Below are 27,073 nucleotides of genomic sequence, written 5' to 3' on the forward strand. Positions count from 1 at the left end.
CGGACCCACACTTGGGGGGCAGGAACACCCCCCCCACCCCGGGCGCGGGCCAATGGAACAGCCCAGGGAGACCGGTAGCCCCCCCCCCCCCCCCCCCCCCCCGCTGCAGCTCGAAGGGGATTGGTTGGTGCCGAGAGCTGGCCCCGCCCCTTGGGTTTAGGCTCCGCCCCCTGCCTGCAGCAGCCAAGCATTTGCTCGAACCTGATTGGTCCTGACCACTGGCTCCGCCCCTTTCCTTAGGCCCCAGCCCTACCGGCTGCAGTGCACTCAAACCTGATTGGTTCACACTGCTGGCTCCACCCCCTCCAGGCTTAGCCCCGCCCCTTTCCTTAGGCTCCACCCCCTCCCTCTTGCAGCCAATCACAGGCACTGCTCAAATCTGATTGGTCCCTACCACTGGCTCCGCCCCCCCCCCGATCAGCCCCGCCCCTTAGCTCAGGCTCCGCCCCCTCCGTGCTGCAGGGCAGAGCAGCTCAATCCTGATTGGTCCCTACCACTCGGCTCCGCCCCCTCCCTGCTGCACCTCCAAGCCTATTGGCCCACACCACTCGACCCCGCCCCTGAGAGCAGGCCCCGCCCCCCTCCCTGTCGCTGCTCAGCCCTGATTGGTCCCTCCCACCTGGCCCCGCCCCTTTCTGCAGCCGCCCCCCCCGTGCCGCGCGCCCTGATTGGCTCACTGGTGGAGAAGCCGGTGCGCTTGTGGCAGCGCGTGAACTCGATGTTGAAGTAGGCGACGAGCGCGTGGACGAGTCGTTGCGCTTGACCTGCAGGGCAGAAGGGGGCCGTGAAGGTGAGGTCCTCAACCTTGACCACGTTGATGTCCACCTCCTGCGGGCGCAAGAGACACCATGGGGAGACCATAGGGACCCACAGGGACCCACAGGGACCCATAGAGACCATAGAGACCATAGAGCCCATAGAGCCCATAGAGCCCATAGAGCCCATAGAGACCATAGAGACCATAGAGACCATAGAGACCCATAGAGACCCATAGAGACCATAGAGACCATAGAGCCCATAGAGCCCATAGAGACCATAGAGACCATAGAGCCCATAGAGCCCATAGAGACCATAGAGACCATAGAGACCCATAGAGATCATAGAGACCCATAGAGACCATAGAGACCATAGAGACCATAGAGACCCATAGAGACCATAGAGACCATAGAGACCATAGAGACCCATAGAGACCATAGAGACCCATAGAGACCATAGAGACCATAGAGCCCATAGAGACCATAGAGACCCATAGAGACCATAGAGACCATAGAGACCATAGAGACCCATAGAGCCCATAGAGACCATAGAGACCCATAGAGACCATAGAGACCATAGAGACCCATAGAGACCATAGAGACCATAGAGCCCATAGAGACCATAGAGACCCATAGAGACCATAGAGACCATAGAGACCATAGAGACCCATAGAGCCCATAGAGACCATAGAGACCCATAGAGACCATAGAGACCATAGAGACCATAGAGACCATAGAGACCATAGAGACCCATAGAGACCCATAGAGACCATAGAGACCATAGAGACCCATAGAGACCATAGAGACCATAGAGACCATAGAGACCATAGAGACCATAGAGACCCATAGAGACCATAGAGACCATAGAGCCCATAGAGACCCATAGGAACATAGAGACCATAGAGCCCATAGAGCCATAGAGCCCATAGAGCCCATAGAGACCCATAGAGACCCATAGAGACCATAGAGACCATAGAGACCACAGAGACCCATAGAGACCATAGAGACCATAGAGACCATAGAGACCCATAGAGACCATAGAGACCCAGAGGAACCATAGAGACCCATAGAGACCCACAGGGACCCATAGAGACCATGGAGACCCACAGGGACCCATAGAGACCCATAGGAGACCCAAAGAGACCCATAGAGACCCATAGAGACCATAGAGACCATAGGGACCCACAGAGACCACAGAGACCCACAGGGACCCATAGAGACCCATAGAGACCATAGAGACCATAGAGACCCATAGAGACCATAGAGACCCATAGAGACCCATAGAGACCATAGAGACCCATAGAGACCCATAGAGACCATAGAGGACCATAGGACCCACAGAGACCACAGAGACCCACAGGGACCCATAGAGACCATAGGGACCATGGGGAGAAACCAGAGAGACCCAAAGAGAGAGACCCATAGAGATCATAGAGACCCACATGGACCCATAGGGACCCATAGAGAGAGACCCATAGAGACCGTAGCGCCCCACAGCACCCACCTTGATGAGGCAGGCGTTGGTCACCAGCTGCTTGGGGTCCACCACGTCCACCAAGGGCTCCTTGATGGCCACGTCCTTGATGCAGGGACATGTCGAAGCCGTAGACGTTCTCCCACCCTAGAGATGTGGGGCAGGGGCTGTCTATGGGGCGCTGCCCCACACCGGCGGCGTGGGGGGCACCCCCTAGTGGCTGGGAGGACTTACAGTGGATCTTGTAGTCTTTGTATTGCCGGTCCTCAATGGCCGTCACGTAGAGGGTGGCGCGGTCGGGGAAGATGAGGCCGTCAGGGGTCCTATGGGGCACAATGGGGGCTATGGGGCACAATGGGGCTATGGGGTACAACGGGGCTATGGGGTACAATGGGGCTATGGGGCACAATGGGGGCTATGGGGCACAATGGGGCTACGGGGCACAATGGGGCTATGGGGTACAATGGGGCTATGGGGTACAATGGGGGCTATGGGGCACAATGGGGCTATGGGGCACAATGGGGCTATGGGGTACAATGGGGCTATGGGGCACAATGGGGCTATGGGGCACAATGAGGGCTATGGGGTACAATGGGGCTATGGGGCACAATGGGGCTATGGGGTACAATGGGGCTATGGGGCACAATGGGGCTATGGGGTACAATGGGGCTATGGGGCACAATGGGGCTATGGGGCACAATGAGGGCTATGGGGTACAATGGGGCTATGGGGCACAATGGGGCTATGGGGCACAATGAGGGCTATGGGGTACAAAGGGGCTATGGGGCACAATGGGGGCTATGGGGCACAATGGGGGCTATGGGGCACAATGGGGCTATGGGGCACAACGGGGCTATGGGGCACAACGGGGCTATGGGGCACAATGGGGCTATGGGGCACAATGAGGGCTATGGGGTACAATGGGGGCTATGGGGCACAACGGGGCTATGGGGTACAATGGGGGCTATGGGGCACAATGGGGCTATGGGGCACAATGGGGCTATGGGGCACAACGGGGCTATGGGGCACAATGGGGCTATGGGGCACAATGGGGGCTATGGGGCACAATGGGGGCTATGGAGTGCTATGGGGCAGGCTATGGGGCAGCCCCACTGACCAGCCACTTGTCCCGCGCGTAGATGACCGTGTTGAGCATGGACTCATAGAACAGGCAGTAGCCCATCCACTCGCTGATGATGACGTCGACCTTGGGTACCGGCAGCTCCACCTCCTCCACCTTGCCCTTGATGATGGAGACCACTGCAAAGATGGGGGGGAGAGGGCTTAGGGGGTGCTATGGGCGCTATGGGGCAGTTATGGGTCTCTATGGGTCAGTTATGGGTCTCTATGGGGCGCTATGGGGCAGTTATGGGTCTCTCTGGGGTGCTATGGGGCGCTTGGGGCAGTTATGGGTCTCTATGGGTCAGTTATGGGTCTCTCTGGGTCTCTCTGGGGCGCTATGGGGCAGTTACGGGTCTCTCTGGGGCGCTATGGGGCGCTATGGGGCAGTTACGGGTCTCTCTGGGGCGCTATGGGGCGCTATGGGGCAGTTACGGGTCTCTCTGGGGCGCCTATGGGGCAGTTATGGGTCTCTCTGGGGCGCTATGGGGCGCTATGGGGCAGTTACGGGTCTCTATGGGTCAGTTATGGGGCGCTATGGGGCAGTTACGGGTCTCTCTGGGGCGCTATGGGGCAGTTATGGGTCTCTATGGGTCAGTTATGGGTCTCTCTGGGGCGCTATGGGGCGCTATGGGGCAGTTACGGGTCTCTCTGGGGCGCTATGGGGCGCTATGGGGCAGTTACGTGTTGCTATGGGGCAGGGCCCTCACCATGATCCAGTTTATTGGCCTTGATGATCTTGACGGCGTAGTCAGAGATGCTCGAACACTCGATCTGGGGGGGCAAGCGGGGGGCTGAGACCCACGGCCAGCCCCATAGAGCCCCCCAGAGCCCCCTAAGCACCCTATTACCCCTTTAGGACCCCACAGACCACCTTTAAGAGCCCATAGTCCCCCATAGGACCCTATAGGCCCCCTTTAAGAGCCCATAGGACCCCATAACCCCCTTTCAGACCCCACAGCCCCCCTATAGGACCCCATAGCCCCCTTTCAGCCCCCATAGCCCCCCTATAGGACCCACAGCCCCCTATAGGACCCCATAACCCCCTTTCAGACCCCACAGCCCCCCTATAGGACCCCCCAGCCCCCCTATAGGACCCCATAGCCCCCCTATAGGACCCCATAGCCCCCTTTCAGACCCACAGCCCCCTATAGGACCCCCCAGCCCCCCTATAGGACCCCACAGCCCCCCTATAGGACCCCATAGCCCCCTTTCAGCCCCCACAGCCCCCCTATAGGACCCCATAGCCCCCCTATAGGACCCCATAGCCCCCTTTCAGCCCCCACAGCCCCCCTATAGGACCCCACAGCCCCCCTATAGGACCCCACAGCCCCCTTTCAGACCCCACAGCCCCCCTATAGGACCCCATAGCCCCCTTTCAGCCCCCATAGCCCCCTATAGGACCCCACAGCCCCCCTATAGGACCCCATAGCCCCCCTATAGGACCCCACAGCCCCCCTATAGGACCCCACAGCCCCCTTTCATCCCCCATAGCCCCCCTATAGGACCCCACTGCCCCCTATAGGACCCCATAGCCCCCTATAGGACCCCATAGCCCCTTTCAGCCCCCCCAGCCCCCCTATAGGACCCCATTGCCCCCCTATAGGACCCCACAGCCCCCCTATAGGACCCCATAGCCCCCTTTCAGCCCCCATAGCCCCCCTATAGGACCCCATTGCCCCCCTATAGGACCCCACAGCCCCCCTATAGGACCCCATAACCCCCTTTCAGCCCCCACAGCCCCCCTATAGGACCCCACAGCCCCCCTATAGGACCCCATAGCCCCCCTATAGGACCCCCCAGCCCCCCTATAGGACCCCATAGCCCCCTTTCAGCCCCCACAGCCCCCCTATAGGACCCCCAGCCCCCCTATAGGACCCCCCAGCCCCCCTATAGGACCCCATAGCCCCCTTTCAGCCCCCACAGCCCCCCTATAGGACCCCATAGCCCCCTATAGGACCCCACAGCCCCCCTATAGGACCCCATAGCCCCCCTATAGGACCCCATTGCCCCCCTATAGGACCCCATTGCCCCCCTATAGGACTCCATAACCCCCTTTCAGCCCCCCCAGCCCCCCCATAGGACCCTGACCCCGATGACCCTGCGGGCGCCGGCCTTGGCGGCGAACATGCAGAGGATGCCGGTGCCGCTGCCCACGTCGAGCACGACCTTGTCCTTGAAGAGGTGCCGGTTGTGGAACATGGAGTTGCGGTAGGTGAGCGTGCGCACCTCGTCCTTGAGCATCTCCTGCGGCACCGCGAGCCCATGGCAACCGGGCCGGGGGGGCGGGGGGCGAGGGGGGGGCGAGGGGGGGGGGAGGGGGGGGGAGGGGGGAGCAAGGGGGGGGCGAGGGGGGGCGAGGGGGGGCGAGGGGGGAGCAAGGGGGGGGCGAGGGGGGAGCGAGGGGGGGGGGAGGGGGGAGCGAGGGGGGGGCGAGGGGGGGGCGAGGGGGGAGCGGGGGGGGGCGAGGGGGAGCGAGGGGGGGGCGAGGGGGGGCGAGGGGGAGCGAGGGGGGGGCGAGGGGGGGAGGGGGGGGCGAGGGGGGGGCGAGGGGGGGGCGAGGGGGGAGCGAGGGGGGGCGAGGGGGGGGGAGGGGGGGCGAGGGGGGGGCGAGGGGGGGCGAGGGGGGGCGGGGGGGGGAGCGAGGGGGGAGCGAGGGGGGGGGAGCGAGGGGGGGGGAGGGGGGGCGAGGGGGGGCGAGGGGGGGGAGCGAGGGGGGGGGAGCGAGGGGGGGGGAGCGAGGGGGGGGCGAGGGGGGAGCGAGGGGGGGGCGAGGGGGGGGGCGAGGGGGGGGCGAGGGGGGAGCGAGGGGGGGCGAGGGGGAGCGAGGGGGGAGCGAGGGGGGGCGAGGGGGGAGCGAGGGGGGGGCGAGGGGGGGGCGAGGGGGGGGCGAGGGGGGGGGCGAGGGGGGGGCGAGGGGGGGAGCGAGGGAGAGCGAGGGGGGAGCGAGGGGGGGGCGAGGGGGGGCGAGGGGGGGGCGAGGGGGGAGCGAGGGGGGAGCGAGGGGGGGGGCGAGGGGGGGGCGAGGGGGGGGCGAGGGGGGGGAGCAAGGGGGAGAGCGAGGGGGGAGCGAGGGGGGAGCGAGGGGGGGGCGAGGGGGGGGCGAGGGGGGGGCGAGGGGGAGCGAGGGGGGAGCGAGGGGGCGGCGAGGGGGGGGCGGGGGGGAGCGAGGGGGGGGCGAGGGGGGGGCGAGGGGGGAGCGAGGGGGGAGCGAGGGGGGAGCGAGGGGGGGCACAAAGGGGGGGTTTGGGGGCACAAAGGGGGGCACAAAGGGGGGTTTGGGGGCACAAGGGGGTTTGGGGGCACAAAGGGGGGGTTTGGGGCACAAAGGGGGGGTTTGGGGGCACAAAGGGGGGGTTTGGGGGCACAAAGGGGGGGTTTGGGGGCACAAAGGGGGTTTGGGGGCACAAAGGGGGGGTTTGGGGCACAAAGGGGGGGTTTGGGGCACAAAGGGGGGGTTTGGGGGCACAAAGGGGGGGTTTGGGTACCTCGTGGATGCCGAAGTGCGCGTAGGAGTCGAAGTAGTAATCCTTGGAGGTCATCTCCTCGGCGGGGGCTTGGGGCTGGCGCTGGGCGGGCAGGAGACCTGGGCAGGGACACGGGGCTCAATGGGCACAGGGACACGGGGCTCAATGGGCACAGGGACACGGGGCTCAATGGGCACAGGGACACGGGGCTCAATGGGCACAGGGACACGGGGCTCAATGGGGCACAGGGACACGGGGCTCAATGGGGCCCAGGGACACGGGGCTCAATGGGCACAGGGACACGGGGCTCAATGGGCACAGGGACACGGGGCTCAATGGGCACAGGGACACGGGGCTCAATGGGGCCACAGGGACACGGGGGCTCAATGGGGCCCAGGGACACGGGGCTCAATGGGCACAGGGACACGGGGCTCAATGGGCACAGGGACACGGGGCTCAATGGGCACAGGGACACGGGGCTCAATGGGGCACAGGGACACGGGGCTCAATGGGGCCCAGGGACACGGGGCTCAATGGGCACAGGGACACGGGGCTCAATGGGCACAGGGACACGGGGCTCAATGGGGCACAGGGGACACGGGGCTCAATGGGGCACAGGGACACGGGGCTCAATGGGGCACAGGGACACGGGGCTCAATGGGGCACAGGGACACGGGGCTCAATGGGCACAGGGACACGGGGCTCAATGGGCACAGGGACACGGGGCTCAATGGGGCACAGGGACACGGGGCTCAATGGGGCACAGGGACACGGGGCTCAATGGGGCACAGGGACACGGGGCTCAATGGGCACAGGGACACGGGGCTCAATGGGCACAGGGACACGGGGCTCAATGGGGCACAGGGGACACGGGGCTCAATGGGCACAGGGACACGGGGCTCAATGGGGCACAGGGACACGGGGCTCAATGGGCACAGGGACACGGGGCTCAATGGGCACAGGGACACGGGGCTCAATGGGCACAGGGACACGGGGCTCAATGGGGCACAGGGACACGGGGCTCAATGGGCCCAGGGACACGGGGCTCAATGGGCCCAGGGACACGGGGCTCAATGGGGCACAGGGACACGGGGCTCAATGGGGCACAGGGACACGGGGCTCAATGGGCACAGGGACACGGGGCTCAATGGGGCACAGGGACACGGGCTCAATGGGCACAGGGACACGGGCTCAATGGGGCCCAGGGACACGGGGCTCAATGGGGCCCAGGGACACGGGGCTCAATGGGGCCCAGGGACACGGGGCTCAATGGGGCCCAGGGACACGGGGCTCAATGGGGCACAGGGACACGGGGCTCAATGGGGCCCAGGGACACGGGCTCAATGGGGCCCAGGGACACGGGGCTCAATGGGGCACAGGGACACGGGGCTCAATGGGCACAGGGACACGGGGCTCAATGGGGCACAGGGACACGGGGCTCAATGGGCACAGGGACACGGGGCTCAATGGGCCACAGGGACACGGGGCTCAATGGGCACAGGGACACGGGGCTCAATGGGGCACAGGGACACGGGGCTCAATGGGGCACAGGGACACGGGGCTCAATGGGCACAGGGGACACGGGGCTCAATGGGGCACAGGGACACGGGGCTCAATGGGGCACAGGGACACGGGGCTCAATGGGGCCCAGGGACACGGGGCTCAATGGGGCACAGGGACACGGGGCTCAATGGGGCACAGGGACACGGGGCTCAATGGGGCACAGGGACACGGGGCTCAATGGGGCTGGAGGCCGTAGGGGTCAATGGGGCTGGGGGCCCGTAGGGGTCAATGGGGCTGGGGGCCCGTAGGGGTCAATGGGGCTGGGGCCCATAGGGGTCAATGGGGCTGGAGGCCCGTAGGGGTCAATGGGGCTGGAGGGCCCATAGGGGTCAATGGGGCTGGAGGCCCGTAGGGGTCAATGGGGCTGGGGGCCCGTAGGGGTCAATGGGGCTGGAGGCCCGTAGGGGTCAATGGGGCTGGGGGCCCGTAGGGGTCAATGGGGCTGGAGGCCCGTAGGGGTCAATGGGGCTGGGGGCCCGTAGGGGTCAATGGGGCTGGGGGGGGCTCTGGGGAGCACTAAAGGGGAGGGGAATGGGGGAGGCTCTATGGGGTCCATTGGGGTCTATGGGGTCCATTGGCGTCTATGGGGCTCTATGGGGTCCATTGGGGTCTATGGGGCTCTATGGGGTCCATTGGGGTCTATGGGTTCCGTCAGGGTCTATGGGGGTTTTATGGGGGTCTATGGGGTCCATAGGGGTCTATGGGGCTTTTAGGGGGGGGGTTATGGGCTCTATGGGGTCCCATGGGGGGGTTACGGGGCTCTAAAGGGGGTTTATGTGGCCTATGGGGTCCCTACATGTGTCTATGGGTCTCTATGGGGCGCTATGGTTCTCTATGGGGTGCTATGGGTCCCTATGGGTTTCTAGGATCTCTATAGGTTTTCTATGGGGCTCTATGTGCTTCTATGCGTTCCTACGGGTTGCTACGGTCTCTATGGGGCACTATGGGACTCTATGGGTCTCTACAGGTCTCTATGGGGCACTATGGGCTCTATGGGTCTCTACAGGTCTCTATGGGGCACTATGGGCTCTATGGGTCTCTACAGGGCTCTATGGGCTCTATGGGGCTCTACAGGTCTCTATGGGGCGCTATGGGCTCTATGGGTCTCTACAGGGCTCTATGGCTCTATGGGGCTCTACAGGTCTCTATGGGGCTCTATGGGTCTCTACAGGGCTCTATTGGGCACTATGGGCTCTACAGGGCTCTATTGGGCACTATGGGCTCTACAGGGCTCTATAGTTCTCTATGGGGCACTATGGGCTCTATGGGTCTCTACAGGGCTCTATGGGGCACTATGGGATCTATAGTTCTCTATGGGGGCACTATGGGCTCTATAGTTCTCTATGGGGCACTATGGGCTCTATAGGGCTCTATAGTTCTCTATGGGGCACTATGGGCTCTATAGGGCTCTATAGTTCTCTATGGGGCACTATGGGCTCTATAGGGCTCTATAGTTCTCTATGGGGCACTATGAGCTCTATAGGGCTCTATAGTTCTCTATGGGGCACTATGAGCTCTATAGGGCTCTATAGTTCTCTATGGGGCACTATGAGCTCTATAGGGCTCTATAGTTCTCTATGGGGCCCGGCATAGTTACATCCCGGAGCAGCGGCTGCAGCCTCATCCCGGTTGCCAGAGTGGCCACAAAGCTCTAAGAGAGAGGAAGCGTGGTCAGCCCCATAGCGGCTATGGGGCAGCCCCATTGGGGCCTATGGGAGGGGGGCAGCCCCACTGGGGCCTATGGGAGGGGGGCAGCCCCATTGGGGTCTATGGGAGGGGGGCAGCCCCACTGGGGCCTATGGGAGGGGGGCAGCCCCATTGGGGTCTATGGGAGGGGGGCAGCCCCACTGGGGCCTATGGGAGGGGGGCAGCCCCATTGGGGCCTATGGGAGGGGGGCAGCCCCATTGGGGTCTATGGGAGGGGGGCAGCCCCATTGGGGCCTATGGGAGGGGGGCAGCCCCATTGGGGCCTATGGGAGGGGGGCAGCCCCACTGGGGCCTATGGGAGGGGGGCAGCCCCATTGGGGCCTATGGGAGGGGGGCAGCCCCATTGGGGTCTATGGGAGGGGGGCAGCCCCATTGGGGCCTATGGGAGGGGGGCAGCCCCATTGGGGTCTATGGGAGGGGGGCAGCCCCATTGGGGTCTATGGGGGGGGGGCAGCCCCACTGGAGTCTATGGGGGGGGGGCAGCCCCATTGGGGTCTATGGGGGGGGGCAGCCCCACTGGGGTCTATGGGGGGGGGGCAGCCCCATTGGGGTCTATGGGGGGGGGCAGCCCCACTGGGGTCTAGGGGGGGGGAGGGGCCGCTGCTGTTATCGCGATAGGAGCCCCGCCCCCCGCTCTATCGCGACAGGCCCCGCCCCTCCCCCCTCCCCTTTGTTCCCGCGCTGGCGGGAGCCGCGTGGCGGGGGCGGGGCTTGGGGGGGCGGGGCCCGGGCCCCCACGTGCGTGCGGGGCCCCCCCCAGCCCCATTGGGCCCCATTGAGCCCTACAGAGGCCTCCATAGGCGCCACTGACCCCCATAGAGGCCCCATTGACCCCCATGGAGGCCCCCATAGGCCCCTTTGAGCCCCACAGAGCCTCACAGAGCCCCACAGAGGCCCCACCGACCCCCATTGAGCCCTATAGAGCCCCACTGAGCCCCATAGACGCTCACAGCCCCCCCCCACGGCCCCATTACGGACCCCGTAGCGGGCCCCTGCCCCACAGCGCCCCACAGATCCCCCCCCGGCCCCGATACGGGCCCCACAGAGCTCCTTAAAGCCCCTACAGAGCCCTATAGGGGCCCCCCCGCCCCATAGCGCCCGCCCCGGCCCCATAGAGCCCTATGGAGACCCCCCCCCCCCGCCCCAGAGGCCTCCGCGGCCCCAATACGGGGCCCATAGAGCGCCTTGAAGCCCCCACAGCGCCCCCATAGAACACTATAGGGCCCCATAGAGCCCCACAGCGCCCCACAGCGCCCCACAGCGCCCCATAGCGCCCCACAGGGCCCCCGGCCCCGCTCACCTCCATGATGCAGTTCGCCGCCGCCTCCGCCATCTTGAGAGCGCCACCACCAGCGGCCCCCCCCCCCGCCCCGCTCCTTTCATGCCGTGGGCGGAGCCCGGGCCTCCCTCCGCGCCTCCCCATTGGCCGCCGCTCCCCGCGGCGCGGCGCGATTGGCCAGGGGCTTGTCCCTCCACGGCGAAGCCCCGCCCACCGCGGAGGGGTGGGCGCAGAGCCGCAGCGCCGCCACCTAGCGGCTCGGAGGACACACACACACCCCCCCCCCCCGCCCCATGGATAAAGGGGACCCCAATGGGTTTCTATGGGGCGTTTATTGAGCACAGGACCCCCCCCAAAGGCCCGGATGTGGCCATGGGGGGGGGCAATGATGGGGGTCCAAGGGGGGGTCACCAGGAGGGGACCCCGAAACGCGCGACCAGCGCCTGCTGCGCGTCCAGGTCCTTCTGCACCTTGCGGCGCATGTAGAATATGGGGCAGTCCCGGCTGGGGGGCAATGGGGGGCAATGGGGTCAATGGGGGGCAATGGGGGCAATGGGGGCAATGGGGGCAATGGGGGCAATGAGGGCAATGGGGGCAATGGGGGCAATGGGGCAATGGGAGCAATGGGGGCAATGGGAGCAATGGGAGCAATGGGGGCAATGGGGGCAATGGGGGCAATGGGGGCAATGGGGCAATGGGAGCAATGGGGGCAATGGGGGCAATGGGGCAATGGGGGCAATGGGGGCAATGGGGCAATGGGAGCAATGGGGGCAATGGGGGCAAGAGGGGCAATGGGGGCAATGGGGCAATGGGAGCAATGGGGGCAATGGGGGCAATGGGGCAATGGGGGCAATGGGGGCAATGGGGCAATGGGAGCAATGGGGGCAATGGGGGCAATGGGGCAATGGGGGGCAATGGGGGGCAATGGGGGCAATGGGGCAATGGTGGGCAATGGGGGCAATGGGGGCAATGAGGGCAATGGGGTCAATGGGGGCAATGGGGGCAATGGGGGCAATGGGGGGCAATGGGGGCAATGGGGCAATGGTGGGCAATGGGGGGCAATGGGGGCAATGGGGCAATGGTGGGCTATGGGGGCAATGGGGGGCAATGGGGGCAATGGGGCAATGGTGGGCAATGGGGGCAATGAGGGCAATGGGGGCAATGGGGGCAATGGGGGCAATGGGGGTAATGGGGGCAATGGGGATCAATGGGGGCAATGGGGGCAATGGGGGGCAATGGGGGCAATGGGGGCAATGGAGCAATGGTGGGCAATGGGGGCAATGAGGGCAATGGGGGCAATGGGGGCAATGGGGGGCAATGGGGGTAATGGGGGTAATGGGGGTAATGGGGGCAATGGGGATCAATGGGGGCAATGGGGGCAATGGGGATCAATGGGGATCAATGGGGGCAATGGGGGCAATGGGGCAATGGGGGGCAATGGGGGCAATGGGGGCAATGGGGTTCAATGGGGGCAATGGGGGTTCAATGGGGTTCAATGGGGTCAATGGGGTTCAATGGGGTTCAGTGGGGTCAATGGGGGTCAATGGGAATCAATAGGGCTCAATGGGGCTCAGTGGGGCTCAATTGGGCTGAATGGGGCTCAATGGGGCTCAGTGGGGCGCAGTGGGGCTCAGTGGGGCTCAGTGGGGCGCAGTGGGGCGCAGTGGGGCTCAGTGGGGCGCAGTGGGGCGCAGTGGGGCGCAGTGGGGCTCAGTGGGGCTCAGTGGGGCGCAGTGGGGCGCAGTGGGGCGCAGTGGGGCTCACTGGGGTCAATGGGGCTCAGTGGGGCGCAGTGGGGCGCAGTGGGGCGCAATGGGGCGCACCTGGTGCACAGCACGTCCTGGTGCAGGGCGCCCTGGCACCGCTGGCACTGGCTCCACAGGCGCGAGAAGCGCTGCTCCAGCGCCGCCAGCGCCCCCACCTGGCAACGGCACCGACGGCAGCGCGTGGGCACCGCGGGGCCACGACACCCCCATAGACCCCTATAGACCCCATAGACCCCTATAGACCCCTATAGACCCCTATAGACCCCATAGACCCCTATAGACCACCCCATAGACCCCATAGACCCCTATAGACCCCATAGACCCCTATAGACCCCTATAGACCCCTATAGACCCCATAGACCCCTATAGACCACCCCATAGACCCCATAGACCCCTATAGACCCCATAGACCCCTATAGACCACCCCATAGACCCCATAGACCCCTATAGACCCCATAGACCCCTATAGACCCCTATAGACCCCATAGACCCCTATAGACCCCATAGACTCCTATAGACCCCTACAGACCCCCATAGACCCCATAGACTCCATAGACCCCTATAGACCACCCCATAGACCCCTATAGACCACCCCATAGACCCCATAGACCCCTATAGCCCTCCCTATAGACCACCCCATAGACCCCTATAGACCACCCCATAGACCCCATAGACCCCTATAGACCACCCTATAGACCCCTATAGACCACCCCATAGACCCCATAGACCCCTATAGCCCTCCCTATAGACCACCCCATAGACCCCTATAGACCACCCCATAGACCCCATAGACCCCTATAGACCACCCTATAGACCCCATAGACCCCTACAGACCACCCTATAGACCCCATAGACCCCTATAGACCACCCTATGGACCCCATAGACCCCTATAGACCACCCTATAGACCCCATAGACCCCTATAGACCACCCTATGGACCCCATAGACCCCTATAGCCCTCCCTATAGACCCCATAGACCCCTATAGACCACCCTATGGACCCCATAGACCCCTATAGCCCTCCCTATAGACCCCATAGACCCCTATAGACCACCCCATAGAACCCATAGACCCCTATAGCCCTCCCTATAGACCCCATAGACCCCTATAGACCACCCCATAGACCCCGTAGACCCCTATAGCCCTCCCTATAGACCCCATAGACCCCTATAGACCACCCTATGGACCCCATAGACCCCTATAGACCCCCATAGACCCCCATAGACCCCTATAGACCCCTATAGACCCCTATAGACCACCCCATAGACCCCATAGACCCCTATAGACCCCATAGACCCCATAGACCCCTATAGCCCTCCCTATGGACCCCATAGACCCCTATAGACCCCTATAGCCCTCCCTATAGACCCCATAGACCCCTATAGACCCCTATAGCCCTCCCTATAGACCCCATAGACCCCTATAGACCACCCCATAGACCCCATAGATCCCTATAGCCCTCCCTATAGACCCCATAGACCCCTATAGACCACCCCATAGACCCCATAGACCCCTATAGCCCTCCCTATAGACCCCATAGACCCCTATAGACCACCCTATGGACCCCATAGACCCCTTTAGCCCTCCCTATAGACCACCCCATAGACCCCTATAGACCACCCCATAGACCCCATAGACCACTATAGACCACCCTATAGACCCCATAGACCCCTACAGACCACCCTATAGACCCCATAGACCCCTATAGACCACCCTATAGACCCCATAGACCCCTATAGACCACCCCATAGACCCCATAGACCCCTATAGACCACCCTATGGACCCCATAGACCCCTATAGCCCTCCCTATAGACCCCATAGACCCCTATAGACCACCCTATGGACCCCATAGACCCCTATAGACCACCCTATGGACCCCATAGACCCCTATAGCCCTCCCTATAGACCCCATAGACCCCTATAGACCACCCTATGGACCCCATAGACCCCTATAGACCACCCTATGGACCCCATAGACCCCTATAGCCCTCCCTATAGACCCCATAGGGCCCAATAGACCACCCTATGGACCCCATAGACCCCTATAGCCCTCCCTATAGACCCCATAGACCCCTATAGACCACCCTATGGACCCCATAGACCCCTATAGACCACCCTATGGACCCCATAGACCCCTATAGACCACCCTATAGACCCCATAGACCCCTATAGACCACCCTATGGACCCCATAGACCCTTATAGCCCTCCCTATAGACCCCATAGACCCCTATAGACCACCCTATGGACCCCATAGACCCCTATAGCCCTCCCTATAGACCCCATAGGGCCCAATAGCCCCTATAGTCCCCCCTATAGACCCCTACAGCCCCCCCATAGACCCCATAGACCCTCCTAGCTCCCCCCATCACCTCCTTCTGGTAGAGCTCAGCTTGGCGCTGGCGGCAGAAGTCACAAACGGCTCCTGGGGGGGGCAACAGATTGGGGGGGGGCACAATGGGGGCAGTTATGGGGCAATGGGGGCAATAAGAGGCAATGGGGGCAATAAGAGGCAATGGGGGCAATAAGGGGCAATGGGGGCAATAAGAGGCAACGGGTGGCAGTTATGGGGCAATGGGGGGGGGCACACAATGGACCCCAATGGGCAGCGCGCAGTGACTCCCCCTCCCGTGGCGCTATGGCACAGCCCGGGCTAGGACGCTCCCATTATAGAAGGGGGGGGTTCACCCTGCCCTGCGCAATGGACCCCAATGGGCAGCGCACAGTGACTCCCCCTCCCGTGGCGCTATGGCACAGCCCGGGCTAGGACGCTCCCATTATAGAAGGGGGGGGTTCACCCTGCCCTGCGCAATGGACCCCAATGGGCGTCGCGCAGCGGCCCCCCCTACCGTGGTGCTGTAGTACGGCCCGGCAGCCCACGCACGTGCTGCGCCGCGTGGCGAAGGCCAAGAGCCCCCCCCCGACCTGCGCCGTCAGCAGCGTCTTGCAGCGGGTGTGCTCCCCCCCTGCGGGATGGGGGGGCCATTGAGGTCCATGGGGGGGACCCCCACAATGACCCCCCCATTGGGTTCAATGGGGATGCCCCAATGACCTCCCACTGGGTTATAAAGGGGGGACCCCCCCAATGGGTTCAGTGGGGACTCCCCCATTGGGTTAAATGGGGACCCCTCCAATGACCTCCACGTTGGGTTATAAAAGGGGGACCCCCCACAATGACCCCCCCATTGGGTTCAATGGGGATGCCCCAATGACCCCCCCAATGGGTTCAGTGGGGACTCCCCCATTGGGTTAAATGGGGACCCCTCCAATGACCTCCACGTTGGGTTATAAAAGGGGGACCCCCCACAATGACCCCCCCATTGGGTTCAATGGGGATGCCCCAATGACCCCCCCAATGGGTTCAGTGGGGACTCCCCCATTGGGTTAAATGGGGACCCCTCCAATGACCTCCACGTTGGGTTATAAAAGGGGGACCCCCCACAATGACCCCCCCATTGGGTTCAATGGGGATGCCCCAATGACCCCCCATTGGGTTATAAAGGAGGGACCCCCCCCAATGACCCCCCCATTGGGTTCAGTGGGGACCCCCCTCCTGGGGCTCCCATTTTGGGGTGGTTCTGGGGCAGTTTCGGGGGGCTCCTCACTGAGCAGGATGCTCTCGGCCCGGCCCTCGCCCAGGATGGGCTCGAAGATGCGCAGCAGGGGCTTGGCGAGCTGCTGCTCCAGGTAATAGCGGCTGTCAATGGGCAGGTTGTGCTCCAGGGCGTAGATGGGGTCCTGGGGGGGCACAGAGAGGCTTTGGGGTCCTCCCCACCATTGACCCCAATGGAACCCGCTCCCCATTGTCCTCAATGGAACCTGCTCCCCATTGTCCTCAATGGAGCCCATTCCCCATTGACCTCAATGGAGCCCATTCCCCATTGTCCTCAATGGAACCCGCTCCCCATTGTCCTCAATGGAACCCATTCCTCATTGACCTCAATGGAGCCCATTCCCCATTGCCCTCAATAGAACCCGCTCCCCATTGACCCCAATGGAACCTGCTCCCCATTGTACTCAATGGAGCCCATTCCCCATTGTCCTCAATGGAACCCGCTCCCCATTGTCCTCAATGGAACCCATTCCTCATTGACCTCAATGGAGCCCATTCCCCATTGCCCTCAATAGAACCCGCTCCCCATTGACCCCAATGGAACCTGCTCCCCATTGTACTCAATGGAGCCCATTCCCCATTGTCCTCAATGGAACCCGCTCCCCATTGTCCTCAATGGAACCCATTCCCCATTGACCTCAATGGAGCCCATTCCCCATTGCCCTCAATAGAACCCGCTCCCCATTGACCCCAATGGAACCTGCTCCCCATTGTACTCAATGGAGCCCATTCCCCATTGTCCTCAATGGAACCCGCTCCCCATTGTCCTCAATGGAACCCATTCCCCATTGACCTCAATGGAGCCCATTCCCCATTGCCCTCAATAGAACCCGCTCCCCATTGACCCCAATGGAGCCCATTCCCCATTGACCCCAATGGAACCCATTCCCCATTGTCCTCAATGGAGCCCATTCCCCATTGACCTCAATGGAGCCCATTCCCCATTGTCCTCAATGGAACCCGCTCCCCATTGACCCCAATGGAACCCATTCCCCATTGTCCTCAATGGAACCCATTCCCCATTGACCTCAATGGAGCCCATTCCCCATTGTCCTCAATGGAACCCGCTCCCCATTGACCCCAATGGAACCCATTCCCCATTGACCTCAATGGAACCCGCTCCCCATTGTCCTCAATGGAACCCGCTCCCCATTGACCCCAATGGAACCCACTCCCCATTGACCTCAATGGAACCCGCTCCCCATTGACCTCAATGGAACCCGCTCCCCATTGTCCTCAATGGAACCCGCTCCCCATTGATCCCTATGGGCCCCGCTCCCCATTGTCCCCTATGGACCCGCTCCCCATTGTCCCCTATGGACCCACCTCGGACCTGGTGTACGCGGCCGCCCCCTTGGCCCCGGTGACGATGACATAGGGGACGCGGTCGCCCAGGGCGGGGGCGCTGCCAGGGTCCCGCTGCCGCATCCTGGGGGGGGCAATGGGGGCTATAGGGGGCATCTATAGGGGGTCTATAAGGGCTGTCAATGGGGATGTCAACGGGGGTCTCTGGGGGGGGCTATAGGGGCTGTCAATGGGGATGTCAACGGGGGTCTCTGGGGGGGGCTATAGGGGCTGTCAATGGGGATGTCAATGGGGGTCTCTGGGGGGGGCTATAGGGGCTGTCAATGGGGATGTCAACGGGGGTCTCTGGGGGGGGCTATAGGGGCTGTCAATGGGGATGTCAATGGGGGTCTCTGGGGGGGTCTATAGGGGCTGTCAATGGGGATGTCAACGGGGGTCTCTGGGGGGGCTATAGGGGGTGTCAGGGGGTGTCAGTGGAGGTCTATAGGGGGTCTACAGGGGATGTCAATGGAGGTCTATAGTGGGTGTCTATAGGGGGTGTCTATAGGGGTCCATACGGGTGTCTATAGGGGATCTATAGGAGTCTATAGGGGGTGTCCATAGGGGGTGTCCATAGGGGGTGTCCATAGGGGATCTACAGGGGTCTATGGGGGTGTCCCTAGGGGGTGTCTATAGGGGATCTATAGGAGTCTATAGGGGGTGTCCATTGGGGGTGTCCATAGGGGATCTATAGGGGTCCATAGGGGGTGTCATAGGGGATCTATAGGGGTCTATGGAAAGTGTCTATAGGGGTTCTATAGGGGTCCATAGGAGGTGTCTATAGGGGATCTATAGGAGTCTATAGGGGGTGTCCATAGGGGGTGTCTGTAGGGGATCTATAGGGGTCTATAGGGGATCTATAGGGGTTCTATAGGGGTCCCTAGGGGGTGTCTATAGGGGATCTATAGGGGATCTATAGGGGATCTATAGGGGTTCTATAGGGGTCCCTAGGGGGTGTCTATAAGGGTCTATAGGGGATCTATAGGGGTTCTATAGGGGTCCCTAGGGGGTGTCTATAAGGGTCTATAGGGGATCTATAGGGGTTCTATAGGGGTCCCTAGGGGGTGTCTATAGGGGTCTATAGGGGTGTCCCTAGGGGGCGCCCCCACCTCTGTGCCAGCTGGACGTGCGCCTGGGGCGCCGCGTACTCGGTGGCCGCCCGGGTGAGCTCCTTGGTGATCACGAGCTGGGAGAGATCCACGCGGTCACAGAGCAGGTCCGAGATCACCTCCTGCGCGTGCAGCACCGCCCCCGCCGGGTCCCTGCCGGGCGCACGGGGACAGAGCCCATGGGGCGCCTGCGGGGCTCCCCCATGGAGCCCATAGAGCCTGCGGGGCACCCCCATGGAGCCCATAGAGCCTGTGGGGCACCCCCATAGAGCCTGTGGGGCACCCCCATAGAGCCTGTGGGGCACCCCCATAGAGCCCATAGAGCCTGTGGGGCACCCCCATAGAGCCTGTGGGGCTCCCCCATGGAGCCCATAGAGCCTGTGGGGCACCCCCATAGAGCCTGCGGGGCACCCCCATAGAGCCTGCGGGGCACCCCCATAGAGCCTGCGGGGCACCCCCATAGAGCCCATAGAGCCTGTGGGGCACCTCCATAGAGCCTGCGGGGCACCCCCATAGAGCCTGCGGGGCACCCCCATAGAGCCCCATAGAGCCTGTGGGGCTCCCCTACACAGAGCCCATAGAGCCTGTGGGGCACCCCCATAGAGCCCATAGAGCCTGTGGGGCACCCCCATAGAGCCTGTGGGGCACCCCCATAGAGCCTGCGGGGCACCCCCATAGAGCCTGCGGGGCACCCCTACACAGAGCCCATAGAGCCTGTGGGGCTCCCCTACACAGAGCCCATAGAGCCTGTGGGGCTCCCCTACACAGAGCCCATAGAGCCTGTGGGGCTCCCCTACACAGAGCCCATAGAGCCTGTGGGGCTCCCCTACACAGAGCCCATAGAGCCTGTGGGGCACCCCTACACAGAGCCCATAGAGCCTATGGGGCACCTAGAGATAGAGCCCTAGGGACCATACAGAGCCCTGTACAGCACCCATAGTGCACCCCATCACACCCTATCACTCAGTCACCCCCAACACCCCCATGTCACATTCCCCAGTACCCCACAGCACCCCATAGCCCCCATAGCCACCCATAGCCCCCATATCCCCCCATAGCCCCCATATCCCCCCATAGCCCCCATATCACCCCATAGACCCCATATCAGCCCATAGCACCCATATCACCCCATAGCCCGCATATCACCCCATAGCCCCCATATCACCCCATAGCCCCCATATCAGCCCATAGCCCCCATATCACCCCATAGCACCCATATCAGGCCATATCACCCCATAGAACCCCATAGCATCCCATAGCCCCCATATCACCCCATAGCATGCATATTACCCCATAGCACCCCATAGCACCCATATCAGGCCATATCGCCCCATAGAACCCCATAGCATCCCATAGCCCCCATATCACCCCATAGCATGCATATTACCCCACAGCACCCCATAGCACCCATATCAGCCCATATCACCCCATAGAACCCCATAGCATCCCATAACCCCCATATCACCCCATAGCATGCATATTACCCCATAGCACCCCATAGCACCCATATCACCCCATAGCACCCATAGCACCCCACAGAACCCCATATCCCCCCATAGCACCCCAAAGCACCCATATCCCCCCATAGCATCCCATAGAACCCCATAGCCCCCCAATAGCACCCCATAGCACCCATATCCCCCCATAGCATCCCATATCCCCCCATAGCACCCCATAGCACCCATAGCCCCCCATATCCCCCCATACCCCCCCATAGGACCCATATCCCCCCATAGCACCCATATCCCCCCATAGCACCCCATAGCACCCATATCCCCCCATATCCCCCCATAGCACCCCATAGCACCCATATCCCCCCATAGCACCCCATAGCACCCATATCCCCCCATAGCCCCCATAGCCCCCCATAGCACCCCATAGCACCCCATAGCACCCCATAGCACCCATAGCACCCCATATCCCCCCATAGCACCCATACCCCCCCATAGGACCCACATCCCCCCATATCCCCCCACAGCCCCCGCACCCCCCCCGAGCCCACCGGTGCAGCAGGAGGCGCTGCAGGCAGGCAGTGACCAGGTTGGCCGCTAGGGGGCAGTTGTCCCTGCGCACCGCCTCCAGCCCCTTGCAGTCCAGCCCGTCCGGGACCTCGGCGCTCGAGGAGAAGCAGAGGCCGGCGTAGCGCTTCTTACTGATGAGGAGGTAGGGCCAGTACACCTATAGAGACCATAGAGACCCCATAGAGACACCATAGAGACACCTATAGACACCTATAGACACCTATAGACACCTATAGCGCTTCTTACTGATGAGGAGGTAGGGCCAGTACACCTATAGAGACCATAGAGACCCCTATAGACACCTATAGACACCTATAGACACCTATAGACACCTATAGACACCTATAGCGCTTCTTACTGATGAGGAGGTAGGGCCAGTACACCTATAGAGACCATAGAGACCCCTATAGACACCTATAGACACCTATAGACACCTATAGACACCTATAGACACCTATAGCGCTTCTTACTGATGAGGAGGTAGGGCCAGTACACCTATAGAGACCATAGAGACCCCATAGAGACACCATAGAGACACCATAGAGACACCTATAGACACCTATAGACACCTATAGACACCTATAGCGCTTCTTACTGATGAGGAGGTAGGGCCAGTACACCTATAGAGACCATAGAGACCCCATAGAGACACCATAGAGACCCCTATAGACACCTATAGACACCTATAGACACCTATAGACACCTAGAGACACCTATAGCGCTTCTTACTGATGAGGAGGTAGGGCCAGTACACCTATAGAGACCATAGAGACCCCATAGAGACACCATAGAGACCCCTATAGACACCTATAGACACCTATAGACACCTATAGCGCTTCTTACTGATGAGGAGGTAGGGCCAGTACACCTATAGAGACCATAGAGACCCCATAGAGACACCATAGAGACACCTATAGACACCTATAGACACCTATAGACACCTATAGCGCTTCTTACTGATGAGGAGGTAGGGCCAGTACACCTATAGAGACCATAGAGACCCCATAGAGACACCATAGAGACACCTATAGACACCTATAGACACCTATAGACACCTATAGCGCTTCTTACTGATGAGGAGGTAGGGCCAGTACACCTATAGAGACCATAGAGACCCCATAGAGACACCTATAGACACCTATAGACACCTATAGACACCTATAGCGCTTCTTACTGATGAGGAGGTAGGGCCAGTACACCTATAGAGACCATAGAGACCCCATAGAGACCCCATAGAGACACCTATAGACACCTATAGACACCTATAGACACCTATAGACACCTATAGACACCTATAGCGCTTCTTACTGATGAGGAGGTAGGGCCAGTACACCTATAGAGACCATAGAGACCCCATAGAGACCCCATAGAGACCCCTATAGACACCTATAGACACCTATAGACACCTATAGACACCTATAGACACCTATAGACACCTATAGCGCTTCTTACTGATGAGGAGGTAGGGCCAGTACACCTATAGAGACCATAGAGACACCATAGAGACACCTATAGACACCTATAGACACCTATAGACACCTATAGCGCTTCTTACTGATGAGGAGGTAGGGCCAGTACACCTATAGAGACCATAGAGACACCATAAAGACACCATAGAGACACCTATAGACACCTATAGACACCTATAGACACCTATAGACACCTATAGACACCTATAGCGCTTCTTACTGATGAGGAGGTAGGGCCAGTACACCTATAGAGACCATAGAGACACCATAGAGACACCATAGAGACCCCTATAGACACCTATAGACACCTATAGACACCTATAGACACCTATAGACACCTATAGCGCTTCTTACTGATGAGGAGGTAGGGCCAGTACACCTATAGAGACCATAGAGACACCATAGAGACCCCATAGAGACCCCTATAGACCCCTATAGACACCTATAGACACCTATAGACACCTATAGACACCTATAGACACCTATAGACACCTATAGCGCTTCTTACTGATGAGGAGGTAGGGCCAGTACACCTATAGAGACCATAGAGACCCCATAGAGACACCATAGAGACACCTATAGACACCTATAGACACCTATAGACACCTATAGACACCTATAGACACCTATAGCGCTTCTTACTGATGAGGAGGTAGGGCCAGTACACCTATAGAGACCATAGAGACACCATAGAGACACCATAGAGACACCTATAGACACCTATAGCGCTTCTTACTGATGAGGAGGTAGGGCCAGTACACCTATAGAGACCATAGAGACACCATAGAGACACCATAGAGACACCTATAGACACCTATAGACACCTATAGACACCTATAGCGCTTCTTACTGATGAGGAGGTAGGGCCAGTACACCTATAGAGACCATAGAGACCCCATAGAGACACCATAGAGACACCTATAGACACCTATAGACACCTATAGACACCTATAGACACCTATAGACACCTATAGACACCTATAGACACCTATAGCGCTTCTTACTGATGAGGAGGTAGGGCCAGTACACCTATAGAGACCATAGAGACCCCATAGAGACACCATAGAGACACCTATAGACACCTATAGACACCTATAGCGCTTCTTACTGATGAGGAGGTAGGGCCAGTACACCTATAGAGACCATAGAGACACCATAGAGACCCCATAGAGACACCTATAGACACCTATAGACACCTATAGACACCTATAGACACCTATAGCGCTTCTTACTGATGAGGAGGTAGGGCCAGTACACCTATAGAGACAATAGAGACCATAGAGACACCATAGAGACACCTATAGACACCTATAGACACCTATAGACACCTAGAGACAGAGACACCTATAGACACCTATAGAGACACCTAGAGACAAACCATAGAGACACCTATAGACACCTACAGAGAAGACAGACACACCTATAGAGGACATATAGGAATCTACAGAAAGCTATAGGTAACATAGAGACACCTATAGAGAACACACACACAGCTACACAGGACATATAGACATCTCTAGAGAACATATAGATGCCCATAGGCACCCACAGACCCCTATAGGCACCCACAGTCCCTATAGGCACCCACAGCCCCTATAGGCACCCACAGACCCCTATAGGCACCCACAGTCCCTATAGGCACCCACAGCCCCTATAGGCACCCACAGACCCCTATAGGCACCCACAGCCCCTATAGGCTCCCACAGACCCCTATAGGCACCCACAGTCCCTATAGGCACCCACAGCCCCTATAGGCACCAACAGACCCCTATAGGCACCCACAGTCCCTATAGGCTCCCACAGCCCCTATAGGCTCCCACATCCCCTATAGGCACCCACAGCCCCTATAGGCACCCACAGCCCCTATAGGCTCCCACAGCCCCTATAGGCACCCACAGCCCCTATAGGCTCCCACATCCCCTATAGGCACCCACAGCCCCTATAGGCACCCACAGCCCCTATAGGCTCCCACAGCCCCTATAGGCTCCCACATCCCCTATAGGCTCCCACAGCCCCTATAGGCACCCACATCCCCTATAGGCACCCACAGCCCCTATAGGCTCCCACAGCCCCTATAGGCTCCCACAGCCCCTATAGGCACTCACAGCCCCTATAGGCACCCACAGCCCCTATAGGCTCCCACATCCCCTATAGGCTCCCACAGCCCCTATAGGCACCCACAGCCCCTATAGGCACCCACGTCCCCTATAGGCTCCCACATCCCCTATAGGCTCCCACAGCCCCTATAGGCTCCCACAGCCCCTATAGGCACCCACAGCCCCTATAGGCTCCCACAGCCCCTATAGGCACCCACAGCCCCTATAGGCACCCACATCCCCTATAGGCACCCACAGCCCCTATAGGCACCCACAGCCCCTATAGGCTCCCACAGCCCCTATAGGCACCCACAGCTCCTATAGGCTCCCACAGCCCCTATAGGCTCCCACAGCCCCTATAGGCTCCCACATCCCCTATAGGCACCCACAGCCCCTATAGGCACCCACATCCCCTATAGGCTCCCACAGCCCCTATAGGCACCCACAGCCCCTATAGGCTCCCACAGCCCCTATAGGCTCCCACAGCCCCTATAGGCACCCACAGCCCCTATAGGCTCCCACAGCCCCTATAGGCACCCACATCCCCTATAGGCTCCCACAGCCCCTATAGGCACCCACAGCCCCTATAGGCTCCCACAGCCCCTATAGGCACCCACAGCCCCTATAGGCACCCACAGCCCCTATAGGCTCCCACAGCCCCTATAGGCACCCACAGCCCCTATAGGCTCCCACAGCCCCTATAGGCACCCACATCCCCTATAGGCACCCACATCCCCTATAGGCACCCACATCCCCTATAGGCACCCACAGCCCCTATAGGCACCCACAGCCCCTATAGGCTCCCACAGCCCCTATAGGCTCCCACAGCCCCTATAGGCACCCACAGCCCCTATAGGCTCCCACAGCCCCTATAGGCTCCCACAGCCCCTATAGGCACCCACAGCCCCTATAGGCTCCCACAGCCCCTATAGGCACCCACAGCCCCTATAGGCTCCCACAGCCCCTATAGGCACCCACAGCCCCTATAGGCTCCCACGTCCCCTATAGGCTCCCACAGCCCCTATAGGCTCCCACGTCCCCTATAGGCTCCCATAGCCCCTATAGGCTCCCACGTCCCCTATAGGCTCCCACGTCCCCTATAGGCTCCCATAGCCCCTATAGGCTCCCACATCCCCTATAGGCTCCCACATCCCCTATAGGCTCCCACAGCCCCTATAGGCTCCCACAGCCCCTATAGGCACCCACAGCCCCTATAGGCTCCCACAGCCCCTATAGGCTCCCACAGCCCCTATAGGCACCCACAGCCCCTATAGGCTCCCACAGCCCCTATAGGCTCCCACAGCCCCTATAGGCACCCACAGCCCCTATAGGCTCCCACATCCCCTATAGGCTCCCACATCCCCTATAGGCTCCCACAGCCCCTATAGGCACCCACAGCCCCTATAGGCACCCACAGCCTCTATAGGCTCCCACAGCCCCTATAGGCTCCCACAGCCCCTATAGGCACCCACAGCCCCTATAGGCTCCCACATCCCCTATAGGCTCCCACAGCCCCTATAGGCTCCCACAGCCCCTATAGGCACCCACAGCCCCTATAGGCTCCCACAGCCCCTATAGGCTCCCACAGCCCCTATAGGCACCCACAGCCCCTATAGGCTCCCACAGCCCCTATAGGCACCCACAGCCCCTATAGGCTCCCACAGCCCCTATAGGCTCCCACATCCCCTATAGGCTCCCATAGCCCCTATAGGCTCCCACAGCCCCTATAGGCACCCACAGCCCCTATAGGCACCCACAGCCCCTATAGGCTCCCACAGCCCCTATAGGCACCCATAGCCCCTATAGGCTCCCATAGCCCCTATAGGCACCCATAGCCCCTATAGGCTCCCACAGCCCCTATAGGCTCCCACAGCCCCTATAGGCTCCCACAGCCCCTATAGGCTCCCACAGCCCCTATGGCCCCGGCGGCTCCGCACCTTCTCGAACTGCAGCCGGATGGGGGCCGGGAAGTGCTCGGACACCCAGGAGGCGACTTCACGGCCCAGGGCCATGGCCTCGGGCACCGAGCGCACGCCCAGGCGGCACATGACCGAGTCCGTGTCCCCATAGACCACCTATAGAGACAGTATAGAGACCCCTATGGACCCCTCTAGAGACATGACCGAGTCCGTGTCCCCATAGACCACCTATAGAGACAGTATAGAGACCCCTATGGACCCCTCTAGAGACATGACCGAGGCCGTGTCCCCATAGACCACCTATAGAGACAGTATAGAGACCCCTATGGACCCCTCTAGAGACATGACCGAGTCCGTGTCCCCATAGACCACC

General features: G+C 60.9%; 2 protein-coding genes across 2 annotated transcripts in view; both read right to left on the reverse strand.

The window, feature by feature from the left end:
• Positions 1–619: 619 nt before the first annotated feature.
• Positions 620–11,418, reverse strand: LOC308232760 (protein arginine N-methyltransferase 1-like; the record flags this gene model as incomplete). Its single annotated transcript, XM_080639991.1, is given in 11 exon segments — positions 620–828; positions 2,260–2,343; positions 2,345–2,376; positions 2,464–2,551; positions 3,347–3,489; positions 4,059–4,122; positions 5,440–5,595; positions 6,837–6,901; positions 6,904–6,934; positions 9,976–10,029; positions 11,386–11,418. Coding segments are annotated over 11 exon segments (959 nt in total), but the record flags the coding sequence as incomplete, so codon positions are not given.
• Positions 11,419–11,696: 278 nt separating this feature from the next.
• Positions 11,697–27,073, reverse strand: part of LOC308232759 (DNA polymerase delta catalytic subunit-like) — a gene marked incomplete at its 5' end in the record, with an annotated part of 29,781 nt that continues 14,404 nt past the window's right edge. The window contains 9 exon segments of the mRNA XM_080639990.1: positions 11,697–11,868; positions 13,188–13,285; positions 15,502–15,554; positions 15,979–16,095; positions 16,735–16,867; positions 18,069–18,171; positions 19,196–19,348; positions 21,198–21,373; positions 26,719–26,856. Of these exon segments, the coding sequence (XP_080496116.1) occupies positions 11,772–11,868; positions 13,188–13,285; positions 15,502–15,554; positions 15,979–16,095; positions 16,735–16,867; positions 18,069–18,171; positions 19,196–19,348; positions 21,198–21,373; positions 26,719–26,856 (1,068 nt within the window).

Source organism: Psittacula echo (assembly GCF_963264785.1).
Source record: "Psittacula echo genome assembly, contig: SCAFFOLD_165, whole genome shotgun sequence".
NCBI lineage: Eukaryota > Metazoa > Chordata > Aves > Psittaciformes > Psittacidae > Psittacula > Psittacula echo.